Here is a 17,676-nt window from a genome sequence, read left to right as displayed (position 1 = left end):
ACTCTTTTACACAATAAATTTCCCAGGATCCTATGCTGAGTGTCTAAATTAAGGGGTTTGGAGGTTATTGTTTTTGTTGTTTGTCCTTTGTTCTCCAAGAGGTCCATGATATCAGGAGGTGATGTCAGGACTTGCAGTGAATTGGAGTTAAGTGAGGGAGGTGAGGGAGGGAGTTAAGTGTGCAAGCTCGCCAACCTCACTTTCTCCTCCAGAGCCATCTGGATCCAGTGGCAGGATCACTAGAGATGACCCTGGATATTTAAGGCAATTGCGGTTAAGTGACTTGCCCAGGGTCACAATCTAGTAAGTGTCTGATTTGAACTCAGGTCCTCCCAATTTCAGGACCAGTTCTCTATCCACTATACCACCTGATTGCCCCAGGTACTGAGGAAAGAGACCTAAGAGGAAGAATAGTTAGAGGCAGGAGGCAAAATAATGACTTCCATATTCTAATGTTTCATTTCATCTCCTAGTTCAGGACTCAGGTCACCAAGGAATTAAAATGCTTCTTTTGAGCTGAAAACCAAAGATATAGTCACTGTCATTCACCAGCTGAGAATGTTTCCCTGGACATGTACAGAGAGAGTGAGGAAAGCAAAAAACAGTAAGTCAATGTCAGGGCACCATCTGGTGGCTATATCATACATTTCATGCTGTTCATGTAGTCCCACCCCTCCTCTTCACTGGATTTGTAAATTAAAGCATTTTTTAGGAGCTATTTTGCCCAATTACATGCCAATGAATCTGACAATCTAAGTGAAATGTGGATGAATACTAAAAATACAAATTACCCAGATTAATAGAAGAAGAAATAGAATAATTAAATAACCCTATCTTAGAAAAAGAAATTGAACAAGCCATCAATGACTCCCTAAGGAAAAATCCCCAGGGCCAGATACATTTATAAGTGAGTTCTACCAATCATCTAAAGAACAATTATCCCAATACAATATAAACTATTTGGAAAAATAGGTGAAGTAGTCCTTCCAAATTCCTTTTGTGACCCATATATGGTGATGATACCTAAACCAGTAACAACTAAAAGAGAGAGAAAAAAGTATAGACCAATTTTCTTAACGAATGCTTATACAAAGATTTTAAATAAAATACTAGCAAGGAATATATAGCAATACGTCATCACAAGGATTACACACTATGACTATATGGGATTTATACCAGGAATGTAGGCTGGTTCAATATTAGGAAAACTATCAATATAATTGACCAGATCAGTAACAAAACCAACAGAAATCATATGATTATCTCAATAGATGTAGAAATACCTGTGAGAGGGGCAGCTAGGTGGTGCAGTGGATAGAGCACCAACCCTGGAGTCAGGAGTACCTGAGTTCAAATCTGGGCTCAGACGCTTGACACTTAGTAACTGTGTGACCCTAGGCAAGTCACTTCACCTCAATTGCCTCACACACACAAAAAAGAAATACCTGTGAGAAACTAATTATTAATAATGGGGTTTTGGGGGGACGCCCCCCTTTAACTCAGAAACCTTAGCTGATCTCTTTCAAAGTCAGCCCAAAGGTACAATAGAGATCAGACTAACTCAGTCAAGAGGAGATAGAAACCACACCTATGTAAAAGTGCCTTTGCCCTGAGTGGATTTGTCTTTGCACCAGACCCTGGGGTCAGCAAGGTACAGTTCATTTTAATATGAACCACTCTCAGTCATGTCAACCAATGGAATTTAATGATGCTAGGCAATTAGATTTGATCAGTGTTTAAGAGCCACCTCTAATGGAAGAGGAAAAGAGACTGAGATCATGAGGTGAACTCCATTCTGGGTGGCATGATGGGTGAGGAAGGCTGTGAGGAAGAGCTAAGCTCTCTCTTTTAGGTAATGCAAGACTTCTGAACTCTGCTTGGAGCCATGTGCTCTCTTTTAGAGACAGTATGGTGAAGGGGGTGGGGGTTAGCTTGTGTTAAATTCAGTCACTGCTCTGTCTTGCGCCAGAGATGCTCTTGAAGTATCCTCTCGCCCCTTCCTCACTTTCCTGGGACTCCATGTATGTAAGTAGTGGGGAGGTCAGTCAGACACGTGGTCAATACTTTAGTAATATGTGATCTTAATTAATAATAAATGTTTGCTGCCAAAACGGGTGCAAGAGCCTTTAATTTATAAGGAGCAATATTTTAGAAAAACACAGCCAGGTCTCCATAATTTAGACAGAAACCATGTAGGCCCCCAATATTTTAAATGACACAAACTTTGACAAAATATAACACCCATTCCTATTAAAAATACCAGAGAATATAGGAATAAATGGGTCTTACTTTAAAATGATAAGCAGAATCTGTTTAAAACCATCAGCAAGCATTATCTGTAATGGGGATAATGCCTATTATCACCATTATTATTCAATATTGTACAAGAAATGCTAGTTATAGCAGTGAGAGAAGGAAAAAAAAGTAATTGAAAGAATTAAAATAGGCAACGAGGAAAAAAAACTATAACTCTTTGCTCATGATATGATGGTATACCTAGGGAATTTTGATAATATTATTATTACATGAGGCCCCTGCTGTGAGAGCATGGGTTGACTTTTTTAAGGTTCAGTGTCCCAAAGTTACTTCATATCAACATGAGACGACTCTCAACCAATCAGCTTGAAGCAGGGTGTGAGGCAATGGGTTTGGTCAGTTGGTTTTGGGAGTGTGGGGAGGGGACCTCATGGGGTTGGCAGCTGATCCAGGAGTAGCTGAGGTAGTTAGGGGTTTTCCTATCCTTTCAGAGACACTTGTTCTCTCATTGTTAACCTCTTTTATGTTTTAATAAATGTTTAATACCTAAACTGTGAAACTGTTGTTCTAGTTAGCTCTCCCCAAAAGGGGACAGGTAGGGTGACCACACACATTGCCTTTTACCTGTCACAGTTCTGGGGAGGCAGCCAGGAGCTGACCATGCAATCTTCTGATCTTCATGTTGGGTAAGAAATTTTCTCCTATTTCCATGTGCCTGTCCCTTTCAATTTTCAAATGGATCGCTTCAACCTCCTAAGTATTTTAGTCTGGTTCATAAGACAAGCTGAGGTTAAGATCATGTTTCAACTTGGTCCATTTGATTTTGAATATTCTATTCCTATTTTTATTTTTACCTTTTTTTTTGTTTTGTGGTAAGGAAAGTTTTGAATATCAAGGAGAGAATTAGAAATAGCATAACCCAGGATGCCCCATTAGGAAAGCTACTCATGGATTGGGAAAACGGAAAACTTACAGTGAAATCAACCATGACCAAGGGAAATCTAATCAATCTGTGTTTTATATGGCATAGCATATTAGAGGAAGAGTGGTCTGAACATGGGTCATTTAATCACTAAAGATTGAGGCATTTACAAGGAATCCTCTGCCACTGGCCACCTAAACATTTACTTTATTGGAAAAGTAAAGCAAGCAGAAAACTGATACAAGGGGATATAAGAGAAGGGGGATCCATGCCCGAGTTTGAAACTGAGCCTGGTTCTCAGTCTGGAATGCCAAATAGCCCAACTTCTATTTCCTCTACAGAAAATTCACCTTTGGAGGAGACAGAAAAACCCAAAATTCTCCCCCTTCAAGAGATCCTCACCCATGACTGTAAGGGTATTGTAGTAAAGCTCAGACAATATACACCAAAGATTTGAGTTCATGGAAATGAAATATTCCTATATTTGATGAGTATCCCACAACAGTTACCAGACAGTTTAGAACAATTTTGAGAGGATATCAGCCCACTTAAGGTGATGTTACTGATCTCATGGAAACAATACTATCCCCAGGGGAAAGAGCTGATATATTAGCTGCTGTAAACTCCTTAAAAACATCAAGAAACATTACCATTTGATGGAGTTTAGAAGACCCTAACTGGGACCCCAATATCCCTGAGCATTTTGTTGAGTTGCAGGAAGCAAGGGAAACATTGTTGAAGGCAATGGAATCCTGTGCTAGAAAGACTGATAACTGGCAACAATTTATAAATGTAGTTCAGGAACCTAATAAAAGACCTAATAGATTCTATGATAGATTGTGTACGAGTGCCAAACAATATACTAGATTGGACCCATTAAATTCTAGAGATGCCCACTTTATCTCTAATCATTTTATGTATCAATCATTGCCAGAAATACAGAAATACTTTGAAAAGCAGTGTCCAGGTTGGAATGACCTGAGTACTGACAGAATTAAAGAAATAGCAACATATATTTATGAAGAAAATGAGAGGGAAGAAAGGAATAGACAGAACATTTTAGTTCCAGTACAGGAAACCATGAGGCAGTGAGGTCAGGCAGTTGAGAATCACCATCAACCCCATAATGGCTATCAACCCCCTAGATTTTGCTATTACTGCAATAGATGGGGGCACATAATGCAGTACAGTAGGATTATGCAAAGGGAATGAAGTCAGAATAATTATAGACCTTTTCAGAGGGTTATAGAGAGGCAGAATGAAAACAGTTATAGGCCCCCTCAAAGGGGTACATAGGAGCAGAACCAAACTACTTATACATCCTTTCAGAGAGAAACAGAGGACTGATGGTGTAGGGGAGGGGAAAGAATGGTGGAATCTGAAGACTTTATCTTTCCAGAGCCTGAGATTTTTAGCCCTCTTGTTCCAGTCCATACACCTCCCCAAAATAATGAACCCCATGTAACCCTTAGGGTTGGGGACACTTATTATGATTGTTTATTAGATACTGCAGCTTCAAGATCAGTCCTAGTGAACAAACTGTATCCTGAATGTACATCTATTGGATCTCTAAATGTAGTTGGAGTTTCAGGGAAAACTCTTAACAGTTGCAAAATTAAACCCTCACATGGTATCTATGGGCCCATTAACAGTAGAACATTAATATCTACTTATGTCCAACTCTCCTGCAAATCTCTTAGGTTGTGACCTCCTTTGTAAACTTAGAGCAACCATATCTTGTTCCCCAGATGGTGGCATTTCCCTGGAATTGCCACAGGACACTGTCCACTTTTTGCCAGTTTTGATCTCAGACACTCAGGAAACAGTGAGGAATACATTTGAAATCCCTTCTGATATTCCCAAGTCCCTGTGGGCTTCCTCCTCTACGGACGTATGTCTCCTTAAATCTGCTGTGCCTGGGGGGGCAGAGCCAAGATAGTGGAGGAAAGACATTAAACCCACAGGGCTCCTGATAAAATCACCCCAAAAATAGCAATAAAAGAACCCTTGGGGCAGAGAAACACACAAAAATATGGGATGAGAGCTTTCTCCAGCTATAGATAGATTTCAGGGGGCCGTGCTTGGCCATGCATAAAGCCTAACCCTGCAATCAGGCCAACACACCAGACACCAGCCAGAGGAATTTGCCCCAGTGCCTCTGAATCGGCTGCAGCACCAGCATCTTCTGGAACCAAGTACGTGGTCAGACTGAATGGCTGGCCGGGGGGGGGGGGGGCGCGGGGGGGGGGGCAAGTGCAGGGGTACTAGTTAACTGGCGGGAAGGAATCGACTGTCCCACCCCAGCGGGAAACCAGGAAGAAATCCTGAGCGGGCAGAGACCCAGGTGGGGAAGGGGAGCAGGGGAACAGTCTCATCGGAAGTTGAGAACCACACCACAGAAAGCTTTGATGTTTGGTTGCTTAGTAAGTAGGCCTGACATTATCTCTGGACCTGAGAACAGGCCAGGTGATATTAAAACCTGACCCCCTCAACCCAAAACACCTGGGACCCTCTGAAGCTGAGAACAGGAGTGGAGCCAAGAAGAAGGCCCCCACACACACACACACCCCAGTAGAGAGTTTAAAATCAAATGAAAGCAAGGCCAGGCATGCTGAGAAGAAGTCCAACCATCCCCCAGGTCTCGCTGTAGCTTGAACAATGTGTGCTGGAAGCAGAGCCATACTTTAAGAAGGAGTTAAGGGGTGGCTAGGTGGCATAGTGGATAAAGCACCGGCCCTGGATTCAGTAGTACCTGAGTTCAAATCTGGCCTCAGACACTTGACACTTACTAGCTGTCTGACCCTGGGCAAGTCACTTAACCCCCATTGCCCTGCAAAAAAAAAAAAAAAAAAAAAGAAGCAGTTAAAAGCCAAGAAATAGTAAGCCAGGATGAGTAGGCAGAGAAAACAGAAGACCATCGAAAACTTCTTTGGGGGTAAGGTAGACCACAATACAAACTCAGAAGAAGAAGATACTAACAGGGTCAAAGCTCCAACATCCAAAGCTTCCAAGAAAAATATGAACTGGCCTCAGGACATGGAATCTCTGAAAAGGAACTTTGAAGAGAAAGTAGGAGAAAAAAAAGATGTAGATAAAAGGAGGAAAGAATGGAAAAGGAGATTAAAAAACTGTCTGATGAAAACAACTGCCTAAGAATTAGGATTGAACAAATGGAAGCTAGTGACCTTATGAGAAACCAAGACACAGTAAAGCAAATCCAATCGAATGAAAAAATAGAGGGCAATGTGAAATATCTCCTTGGAAAAACAGCTGACCTAGAAAATAAATCTAAGAGAGATCATTTGAAAATCATTGGACTACCTGAAAACCATGACCAAAACAAAAGCTTAGACACCATCCTCCAAGAGATTGTGAAGGAAAATTGCCCTGATATTCTAGAAGCAAAAGCTAAAATAGAAATTGAAAGAATCCTCTGATCACCTCCTGAAAGAGATCCCAAAAGGAAAACCTCCTGGAATATTATAGCCAAATTCCAGAACTCGCAGGTGAAGGAGAAAATACTGCAAGCAGCTAGAAAAAAAGGAATTCAAATACTGTGGAGCTCCAATAAGGATAAAGCAAGACCTAGCAGCTTCTACATTAAAGAACCGAAGGGCATGGAATATGATATTCCAGAGGGCAAAGGAACTGGGACTTCAGCCAAAAATCACATACCCAGCAAAACTGAGTATAATCTTTCAGAGGCAAAAATGGGATTTCAATGAGAAAGAGGTCTTTCAAGCATTTGTGATGAAAAGACCTGAACTGGATAGAAAATTTGACTTTCAAATACAAGACCCTGGAGAAGCATAAAAAGGTAAACAGGAAAAAGACTTCATGAGGGATATTAAAAGATCAAACCATTTACATTCCTACATGGGAAGATAATACTTGGAAATCATAAGAACCATCTCAGTAAGAAATTCACAGAAGACAGGACTGAACTGAATATAAAGGGATGATATCTGTAAAGCATTTATGTTTTGTTCTTTGTAGGGCAGACAGGGTGGGGTGTCTTATGTCTGGGGCTGGAATTGGGCTTGGGGCTTCCTGGGTCCAGGGCTGGTGCTTTGTCCACTGTGCCAACTAATCAATGATGACATCATTAAAATAGGGTTTAGGTGTAGGAGGAATAAACTGGGGGAGGGAGAAGGGGAGAGATGGTCTGGGGAGAGGTGGTTCACATGAAGGAAACAAGAAAAAAAGCTTATGGAGGAGAGTAGAAGAGGGGGAAGGAGTTGGGGAGTGAGTGAACCTTAATATCATTATAATTGGCTCAAAGAAGGACTAACATGCATACTCAAGTAGGTATAGTAATATATTTTTGCCCTGGTGGGGGAGGGAGAAAAGGGGAGGGGGGAAGAAGGGAAGAAAGAAAGGGCAGATTGGGGGAGAGAGCAGTAAAAAGCAAAACACTTTCAAGGAAGATGAAGATGTCCTGCATTACTGCACCAGTATGACATATTGAATCGCTTGATCTCATAGGGAGTGTTGAGGAGGGAGGGAGGAAGAAAAATTTAGAACACAGAATTATCTCAGGAACCCTGATCTCATTGGAGTGGGCTCATGGAGGGAATAGCTTTCATACCAAATTGGGAGGAACAATCTATTTAATTCTGCAGGAAAATAGGAGGGGAAGAGGATAAGGAAGGAAGGGTGAAAAAAGGGAGTGCAGAGCGAGGCAGAGGATAGTCAGAAGTAAAACACTTCTGAGGAGGAATAGGTAAAAAGAAGATAGAGTAAATGTCATGGGAAGGCAGTGGGATAGAGGGAAATAGTTATGATGATTGATTATAATGGCATAACATATTGTACCTACTTTGCTGTGCTTTTATGAAGAAAATTCTCTGTCAAGCTTAAGGTACTATATACAGGTTATGATGAACAAGATACTATCAGAAAAACCTGGAAAGACCTACATGAACTGAAGCAGAGTGAAATGTACTGTATACAAAATAACAGTAATAGTGGGGGATGATGTGGTTATTTTCAGCAAGGCAATGATCCAATATAACCCTGAAAGACTAATGAAGGTTGCAGCCCATCTGCATAGAAAGAACTGATAGTATCTGAAAACAGATGGAAACACATTTTTTCTGATAAAAGTATTTTTTCCAGTTACATGTAAAGATAGTTCTCAACATTTGTTCATATACGCTTTCCAGTATCAGATTTTTCTCCCTTCCTCCCCTCTCTCCCCCCTCCCCTAGACAGCAGGTAATCTGATATAGGTGTTTTATATATATATATATATATATATATATATATATATATATATATATATACACACACACATATATATACACATATATATGCATATACATATATATACACATATACATATATATACACATATACATATATATACACATATACATATATATATATAAACAATATTAAACATATTACTGCATTAGTCATGTTATAAGAGAAAAATCAGAGCAATGAGGAAAAACATCAAAATAGAAAAACAACAGCACCAAAACCAAAAAAAAAATAGTATAGTTCAATCTGCATCTATACTCCACAGTTCTTTTTTTTTCCTGGATTTGGAGATCCTCTTCCATGATGTTTCTGATGATGTTTCTATTTCTTTTATAATAAGTCTGAAGTAGACAAGTGGGAAAAGAAATTCAAGACTAAAGAAGTGAGTGGGGTCTGGATGACTTCAGAGGGTAAGCCACTTCTTCCACAGAGCGTCTATCATCAGGTATTCCTTAACCAACTGGAGTGAATGTTAATATGAATATATGGATCACCTGGATTTGATGGATGTACCTTACTATCCAAATGGATTTTATGAGACTCTAGATTAATAGGGGGAAAATGCCCTTTGCTCAGATTCAAAGTGAACCAGACAGTCCTTATTTGCTTTCCCCAAGAGAATAAACATACTCAAATGCCCCTCACTATCTTCTTTCCCCAGGAAGTAAAGAGAGACCTCCTTGTCTCAGATAATACCTGTTCCTGTTTCCACCTATCCATAGCATCTCCTTTAAGTTGAGCTGTGAAACTGATTTGTATTGTTTAACTGATTTACATTTATAATGGGCTGATCTGTATCATGCCAATGAAGTTCTTCTGTGAGCCAAGAAACTTTAAAACCTTTAGAAAGAAGAGGAGCTTTGAGCTTCTCTCTTAGGGAAGTCTCCACATGATCATGTTGTGTGTTATCTTTCTTTTTGGAACAAAATATTAAATTGATATTGTGTTTTTCTGCCTGTCTGTGACCTGGTTTTGTTGTGCAGGAGACATGTCTCTGATCTGTTTCTATTTTTTTGTAGGAGATATTATAAATTATAATTTCTCTGATCTGTTTATTAATTTTATAGGAGAGATTAAAGATTATTTCTCTGATTTGTTTGTAGGAAACAGTCAGATACAAAAGGTATATTTTAATATACTACAGGGTTTTAGTAAAATATTGGCTTAACTGCCATTTTGCTAGTTTCAGATGATTTAGGCATGTTGAGAAGGTGTGAGGAAGTTTGATTTTGTTTTGAGTAAAAAGGGGGAATGAATGTGCTAGGAAGCTGTTAGTCTGCTGAGCACATGGTCTGAAGTACTAAGATTAAGAACATATACTGTTAATAAGCTATTTGGAGTTGTTGTTTTAATCAAGTAGGTATGATTGGTAAAAGAAAGTAAAAGTTGTGCCCTGTTTGCATTGACAGTGTGAACAGAGAATTTTGAGAGTAAACAGTTTGGAAACTCTTGAGAGAAGAAAAAGAGGAGCATACTGTGGCTTTAAAATCTGGAAGTAACAACACTTAACCCTTCCTTGGCTCACAAAAAAAGAGAAAAGGTTTGTGTAAGTTGGGAAATAAAAACAAAACAAAACCAAAAAAGGGTGAAAGTTGTTACATGAAATCTCTTAGATGTGTGTGTGTCTCCTGGTAAACTTTTATTTCTTATTGCAACTAGAAGATATGAGCAGAATGCAAGTATGTAAGATTTTACTGTTTTTAGTCTAAATGTGTGGTCACTCAATATGCAAAACAACTAGGGACATTAATACTAAGGTTTGTCATCTGCCTGCTAATGCTAATATGGTCATGTAAGTATTATTTTACTTCTAGTGATATATTTTAGAAAAAAAGAGAGAGATATTTGGCATTTTAAAAGTATTTTATCTCATGATTTTTTGGTGGTTATTCCTTTTAACATCTGGATAAATTTTAAGCTCTTTCTCAAAAGAAAGGTACTTTCAGGATATATTGTGTGCACATTCAATTAACACTTGTGTGATTTTAGAAGGCCCGCTATCACTTTTATAAGCTGATTTGTTGCAATGGCAATTTGGTATTGATAATTATTTCCAACCCTATAGTGATTTGCGAGGCTTTGTTAATTGAAGGGAAAGCTTTCTTGGCACCCTGAATACTTATTAACTTTGAGTTTTATTCTTTTTTTTTTTTTTTTTGGTGAGGCAATTGGGGTTAACTGACTTGCCCAGGGTCACACAGCTAGTAAGTGTCAAGGGTCTGAGGCCGAATTTGAACTCAGGTCCTCCTGAATTCAGGGCCGGTGCTCTCTCCACTGCGCCACTTAGGTGCCCTGAGTTTTGTTCTTAGATTGGATATGTACTGCTTATAATTCTCATAGAATATTTCTATTATCAAGGTAGACAAACTGGATGTTTATTATTGCAATGTTGAATCTACTGGTTATTAAATTAATATTAAAGCATCTAAATTACTATATGAAGCTGTGAGCAAGATCTTGCTGTTTGGATCTGAATTTATTGGTATTAAGCAATAGTTAAATTAGTGCCTGAACTTGTAATATGTATAAGATATGTTAGTGAACAATAGTAACTTATGAGCTGCCTTATATTACCTTAATGGGGAATCCGAGTTTACCTATGTTTGTTTTTCAACCTGGAATTAGAACATGTATGGAATCACATGCAAACTAATTAAGTCATCTTAAAGATATTCTCATTGTTTAAAGAAATTCTGAGGACAGCATCCTATGTTTATGCTTACATGGTTAATAACTCAACCTGTTTTGTTATATACTATTATGTGAAACATTTTCTGGTCTGTTCTCTGTATGCAATTTGGGATTGTTTACACTTATTTCAACTCTTTTGTTGTTTGTTATTAAGCATCTTAAAGCAAATTCATTTGTTGAATGTTAACTTAGGGATGAAAAGCATCTATTTAACATAAGTAAAAGTATAGTTAATGCTTGCTATCTGGGATATGTGATCCTTGAGAAGTGAGTTCACTTGAAGTACCGATTATTTGAACTTGCTATGTTTGAACCATATGACCCATGATGCCAGCAATCCTATAGGGTTTTTACATGTGTGCCCTGCCGGGGGAGTTTTCTGGGGGAAGGCTAGGAGAACAACTTTTGGCAAAGGTTGAGGTAGGATTCTCCTGACTCAATTTCCCCAATATGACACATGGAGTATTGTGAGTGAGATTTTCCCCACCCCTTAAATATCAGTGATTTAACTGGTGTAATAATCTTAAGTTAGTTAGTATGGATATTATATCATTTGTTCTTAGTAGTTTCCTTCATAGTTTAAGCTAATGCAGTACTTATACACTTATCTCTTGACCATTACCTCTCTCCATTGTGGTTACATGTTCAACCAAGAGTCATATCAGGTTGGTTGTAATGTCCCTTTTTGAAAGGTGCATTGTGGTTAACCAGAACACTAGAAATATTTTCTTCTAAGCTAAAGGAACCAATCAGAATTGAGACTTAGGACCATAGCATTCTGTGACACAATATGTGACATAGTCTGGGCTGGATCAGCAAGCTGGCTAAGTGCCAGTCACATTTGGTGATCTTGTAAATGCCACTAAATGCTCATGTGTATGATTTGTTTATTGGTGACCATGTTTCAATGTACTCTCTCTGTACAATTTAGAATATGCTCTGAGGGTGCAATGGGAGGAGCCTGTAGGGATTTAAAAGCACTAGGATTCCTATACTTGGGGTCTTTGAGTCCTAGTCCTAAGACTGGCTTTATTGTGAGATAGGTACCCTCTCTCAATAAACTTATCTTTCTACAGTTTGGAGAATTCGCTGTTTCTTTTCCTTCATCAGACTTAGAAATTTTCATGACAGTATAAACTATTCCACCTGGCTTATTTCAAGCCAGGCATACTGTAATCAGCTATTTATATAACTTTTTTCCTGGAGTGGACATGAAGTTTAGGAAAGGGTTATTCCCAAGAGCTTTGTTCCTTTCTTTTATAGCAAATTCCTTTAATCATGTCATGTGATCATCATGAACACAATATTGGATCTTCATCCCTTTGGTTAACACTGTAATATCTGGGTAAGATGTAGGTATAAGATTCAAACTATTTAGCCAAGGAATTCTAGTCCTTTTTATATTTTAAAATAATTAAAGTGTATAAGCATCTGGCTTTGGCATATGTCTGTTATTAGCTATGCATTTTAAAGTTGAATCAGAAACATCTTAAGTATGTTTTGAAGAAAAGAATTTTAATGCAGCTAATTTTCTTAGAGCAGGGTAACTACCTGGTGGCCTACAACTGTTTCAAGCACCCCCATCTCCAACTGCTGTAACTTTTCAGTTTCAAGTCTTCCCAGTCCTCTTTAAAAAGTATTGTCTTCACTCAGACTGATTGAGGAACATGCCATAAATCTGTTCCTCCTCAGGAGTTGAAGTTTAGATTTCTTCTCCTAGCCATACATCTGTGTGCCAAATAAAAACTTTTACTTAAACTTTGATAGGATCGTGTGTGAGAAATTCTTTGATAGAGGGATATTTTCAGATCCAGTTTCACAGTGTCACCACCTAGCTCAACAGATTGTTGTGCTGATTGAATAAATGATGCCTGTAAAATACAGTAGAAACATTCAATAGACACTTACTGAACTCTCACTGTATACAGTGCTCTCTGATGGGGCTGCTTAAAATAGTGTAATGAGGTATTTATTAACATCATCATCATTATTCCTATTGTTATTTTGGTTGTAAATTTTTACTTATTTATTTCAGTTGTTTGGTTTGTTGTTGTAAACATACACACACATAGGACATTTACTAAGCTCTTAAAGTGATCTCTTTAAATGCTTTGGTCTTTAATGTGTTACATTAGTTTAGTGTTGGAAAAATCACAACTCCAAGTGCACTTTATTTCCTTCATAATATGGCTCAACAGTTTCACGAAAGAATTTTTCCAAAAACTCCATTTTATCCTGTTTGAGTTTCCTTCCACTTTTTATAGTCAAGTTGAGCTCTAGGTATGGCTCTGATTGGTCATAGAGAGGCCAGGTGGGCAGTCCTTCTCCATTGGGGTCCCTGGAAATTAGAGGAAAAGGAGTGAATGGGATGGAGAAGGGAGAAGAGAGAAGAATGTACCATGTCTTTTATAAGCTACCAGAAACACAGGTTGTTTCCCTGCTGGCTCATTAACTGGTCTATTCCAACCCCACACCAGTTGGCTTGCCACCCCAAAGAATGACTTTTCTTTGAGTCTAGATGAGGGGGTAGATTTTAAGGGTTACCATGCATCCCTACCCCTTTCTACTTCCCTTTTATTTGTCATCTTGCCACATTATAATGTAGACTTTGCAAGAGTAGGAAACTTCTTGTTTCCTTGGTTTTCTGTCCCCAGTACTTAGTATAATTTTAGGCTATATACCCTATATATTCCTATATGGAAGTATTTCATAAATACTTAAGCTATTCCAATGTAGGAAGTTGTGTAAAGTAATTGGCATGGGGCTAAGAGCAAATCACAATTTTCTCCTGCAAGAAACAAAATCAAAGATGACCAGATAACAGGAAAGATATATCTAGGAATCAAGGGACTAGTAAAGTTTAGATTGATCAACTAGATATCAGGACAGACATAGCTACGAGGCAAGAGGGGGATAAAATTCTATAGCAGGAAAGTCAATTACGTATGGCCACAACCTGACCAGAGCTAGAAGACAGAGATAACATCAGAGGACAGGATCATCATTTCAAAAGAAACCTCCTCAACTCTCAGGAATATGATAAGCATCCAAGTTTTCTCCACCCCACTTCTATCCACTGAGTCACCTAGCTGCCTAATAGAATTGGTTTCCTTTTAAATCCAATGAATTAGGGGCAGCTAGGTGGCACAGTGGATAGAGCACCGGCCCTGGAGTCAGGAATACCTGAGTTCAAATCCGGCCTCAGACACTTAACACTTACTGGCTGTGTGACCCTGGGCAAGTCACTTAACCCCAATTGCCTCACTAAAAAAAAAAAAAATGTAAATCCAATGAATTCTATTTTATGCATTTAGAAACAAAATTCTGAGTAGTCCCACAGAGTTCACCAGACTATCAAAAGGGATAACACTCAAAAAGGTAAGAACCCTTGGTTGCTAGGCATCAGGCATCATCATTGCGGCTGGTGTTCCTTGACCTGGCCATTGAAAGTTTGAGTTGGGAGCAGGGATAGAGGGATTGTGCAAAGAGAGCCAGGGGTTGTAGGGAGGGTGGTTCTGGTGTGTTTTGGAGAGTGATTTTTGTTTGGTGTCATTTTAGTTGTTGTATGTGGGACAGCAAGACAATGTGTGAAGCCTGGGAGTCCACATGGGAACTGTAACCTGAAGTGATGAAACAGGGGTCCAGGGATGGATAGGGCTATGCCCTGGTTGCTGGGCCCTTCCACCCCCTCATCCATAGTAGTGTGAACTGTGTTGAGATACTGTAAGGTCTGATGCTGCTTCATCTTGCTTTTCTGAATCACGGACTCACAAGAACAGCTTATTTTCTATCATGGGGTGGGGCGGGGAGTATGGGAGGGTGTTGAGTGGAAACAGGGTGATCTTAGGCAAAAGGAATTCTGGCACTGTGGAATTTCAGTCCAGAATAAGCAGGCTTAATCACTAAACTCATGATAACTTGAAGCCAATAAAACTATACTTGGGGGCAAAGAAAAAGCAGGGTAAAGGGCTTGCACAATAAACAGTCAAAATTCCTACCAGGAACTAAGCAGAGCAGCAAGGTTGCTTTGCACCCAATTAAAGACAAGGGAATGGCAACAGTAGCATGATGGGATTACATGGGAGGTGACTGGGATAAGAGGTGAACGCTTGGAAATGTCAATTTGTTCTACTCAAGGTATAGATGGAGGCAGTGTAACTAATTGTGTAGTGAATAACCTGCTATTCTAATAAGTCTTAATCTAAAAAAGGCAGCTCAGACACTCAGTTGTGTGACACTGGCCAAGTCACTTTACTGCTGCCTAACTCAGTTTCCTCAACTGTAAAATGAGGGTCATTGGGCAGCTAGATGGCGCAGTGGATAGAGCACCAGCCCTGGAGTCAGGAGTACCTGAATTCAAATTCGGCCTCAGACACTTAACACTTACTAGCTGTGTGACCCTGGGCCAGTCACTTAACCCCAGTTGCCTCACTAAAAAAAAATGAGGGTCATGATAGCACCTATCTCCCAGGGTTGTTGTGAGAAGCCAATGAGATCATATTTATAAAGTGATTAGCACAGAACCTGGCACCTAACAGGTGATTAATAAATGTTTCTTATCTTCCCTTTCTTTTCCCTGTACCTCCTCATTCAGGCTTGGCTTGAAAAGCCACACTTAGTTTTGGGAGGGGTAAGAACTAATCACAAAATTACACAATTTCAGAGTTGAAAGAGAGACCTCACTGGCCATCTAGTTCAATCTCTACTTGAAAAAAGCACTATAACATAGCTAACTAATGGTTCTTCAGCTTTTGCTTCAAGATTTCCCCTTAATGGGATCTTATTGCTACTGCTTCCTAAGACATTCCACATCCAATAATAGGTAGCATCTATAAAGCATTTTGGAGGCAGCCCTGTAGTTCAATGGATAAAACCCTGGAGTCAGGAAATTCCCAATTCAAATTCAGCCTCAGAAACTTCCTAACCCTATGACCCTGGGCAAATCACTTGATCTCTGATTATTACCAAACACTGGAGAAGGAAATGACATACCATTCCAGTATCTTTGTGACTGGAATTCCCAATGGCGTCACAAAGAGTCTGACATGACTGAAATGATTGGACAACAATAGCAAAATAAAGCACTTTAAAATTTATCAGGTAATTTGCATATGTTATCTCATCTGATCCTTGCAATAACTCTGTGAGGTAGGTGTTATTATTATCTCCTTTTTATAGATGAAGAAACTGAGGTTGACAAAGGTTACCTATCTGACATTATTATCTTTATTAGTGCTATTTTGTACCTTTATTATACCTGGTTCATGATGTTCATATGAAAGCTTTTTTTTGGGGGGGGGGGGTTAGAACAAACATTTAATACACAGCATCTTGAATGACTTATAATACTGTGCTATTTTCACAAAGATCTCTATAGTGGAAAGTGTTGTATCTCCATTCTGTGAAAAGAATCCTAGTATATACTGTGCACATTGAATAAAAAGTGAAAAGTGAAAAAAAAAACTTGCCCAGAATCATATAGCTATTAACTGTTTGAAGGAGGATTTAAATTCTTATCTTCCTGACTCTAAATCCAGCACTCTATCCACTATACCCCCTAGCATCCTCTATATAGGGCATTTTGATTGTTAGGAGGTTTATAAAATGTCAATTTTGTGATTATTTGTGAAGTCATTTGGGGATGTGGGGGGAGAGAACAAGAATTTATTAAGTGTCTACTGTCTGCAAGTCACTGTCCTAAATGATTTACAGATATTTCATTTATTCTAACAATGACCCTGGAAGGTAAGTCCTATTATTATCTTTGTTTTACAGTCGAGGAAACTGAGGCAAACAGAGCTTAAATGAATGCCTAGGGTCACATAGCTAGCTGTTGTCTGAGGTTGTATTTGAACTCAGACTTTCCTGACTCCAGGACTAGCATTCTATTGATTAAGTCCCCTCACTGCCTTTATATGCTTTCCTTTAGTCAATAATGAGCCATTTTGAAAGCCCATTGCTAACCAGGTGTTACCTAAACCAAGAAGGTCAGACAATTAATAATTGGGACAATAAGGCAGTTGATGCTGTGGGCACCAGTCTCCCTCTTCCTCTGATACTTCCTTCTGATACTTTGATACTTCCTTTGTAGTATCAAAAGAGAACTAGGGAATGTTCTTGGGCTGGTCTTTCTACATTTGCCTTGGAACTTTGGAACTAAGTGTTGTCAGAAGGGAGAGCCAGAAGACACCTCTTTGTGGAAAAGGGCTTTTTTGGGGGAGGTGGCACTGGTTACCCAGATAGATTTCCTTGGGTGTCTACAAATGGGCTCCCCATGTGCTGTATGTGTCCCTGGGGAAAATCTCATGCTTTTTACAAGATGGTAGGATAAGCTGCCAGAGGAACAGCAGATGCCAGAGGGCAACACAGCAAAGATACAGTGTCACAAGGTAAGAAGTAACCTTGTCACTATCTTCTGAGCCCTTCTCAGTTCTCTGAAGTATATGTGTGGGATGCAGGAACTTGCAGTCAGATATCATAGGACACTGGCATTTGGGACTACTAATGGAACACGGCTGCAAAGAGAAAAAAATCCAGGACCC

The 17,676-nt window shown here is 39.2% G+C and overlaps 1 protein-coding gene across 1 annotated transcript in view; it reads right to left on the bottom strand.

Annotated features, from left to right (window-relative positions):
• Positions 1-13,285: 13,285 nt before the first annotated feature.
• The window catches only part of LOC122740013 (carboxylesterase 3-like), a 38,666-nt gene continuing 34,275 nt past the window's right edge, over positions 13,286-17,676 (bottom strand). Inside the window, 1 exon segment of the mRNA XM_043981783.1 lies at positions 13,286-13,472. Within this exon segment, the coding sequence (XP_043837718.1) occupies positions 13,286-13,472 (187 nt within the window).

Source organism: Dromiciops gliroides, chromosome 2 (assembly GCF_019393635.1).
Source record: "Dromiciops gliroides isolate mDroGli1 chromosome 2, mDroGli1.pri, whole genome shotgun sequence".
NCBI classification, from domain to species: domain Eukaryota; kingdom Metazoa; phylum Chordata; class Mammalia; order Microbiotheria; family Microbiotheriidae; genus Dromiciops; species Dromiciops gliroides.
Note: the sequence above shows the minus strand (reverse complement) of the source record. Positions and strands in the feature narration are given on the sequence as shown.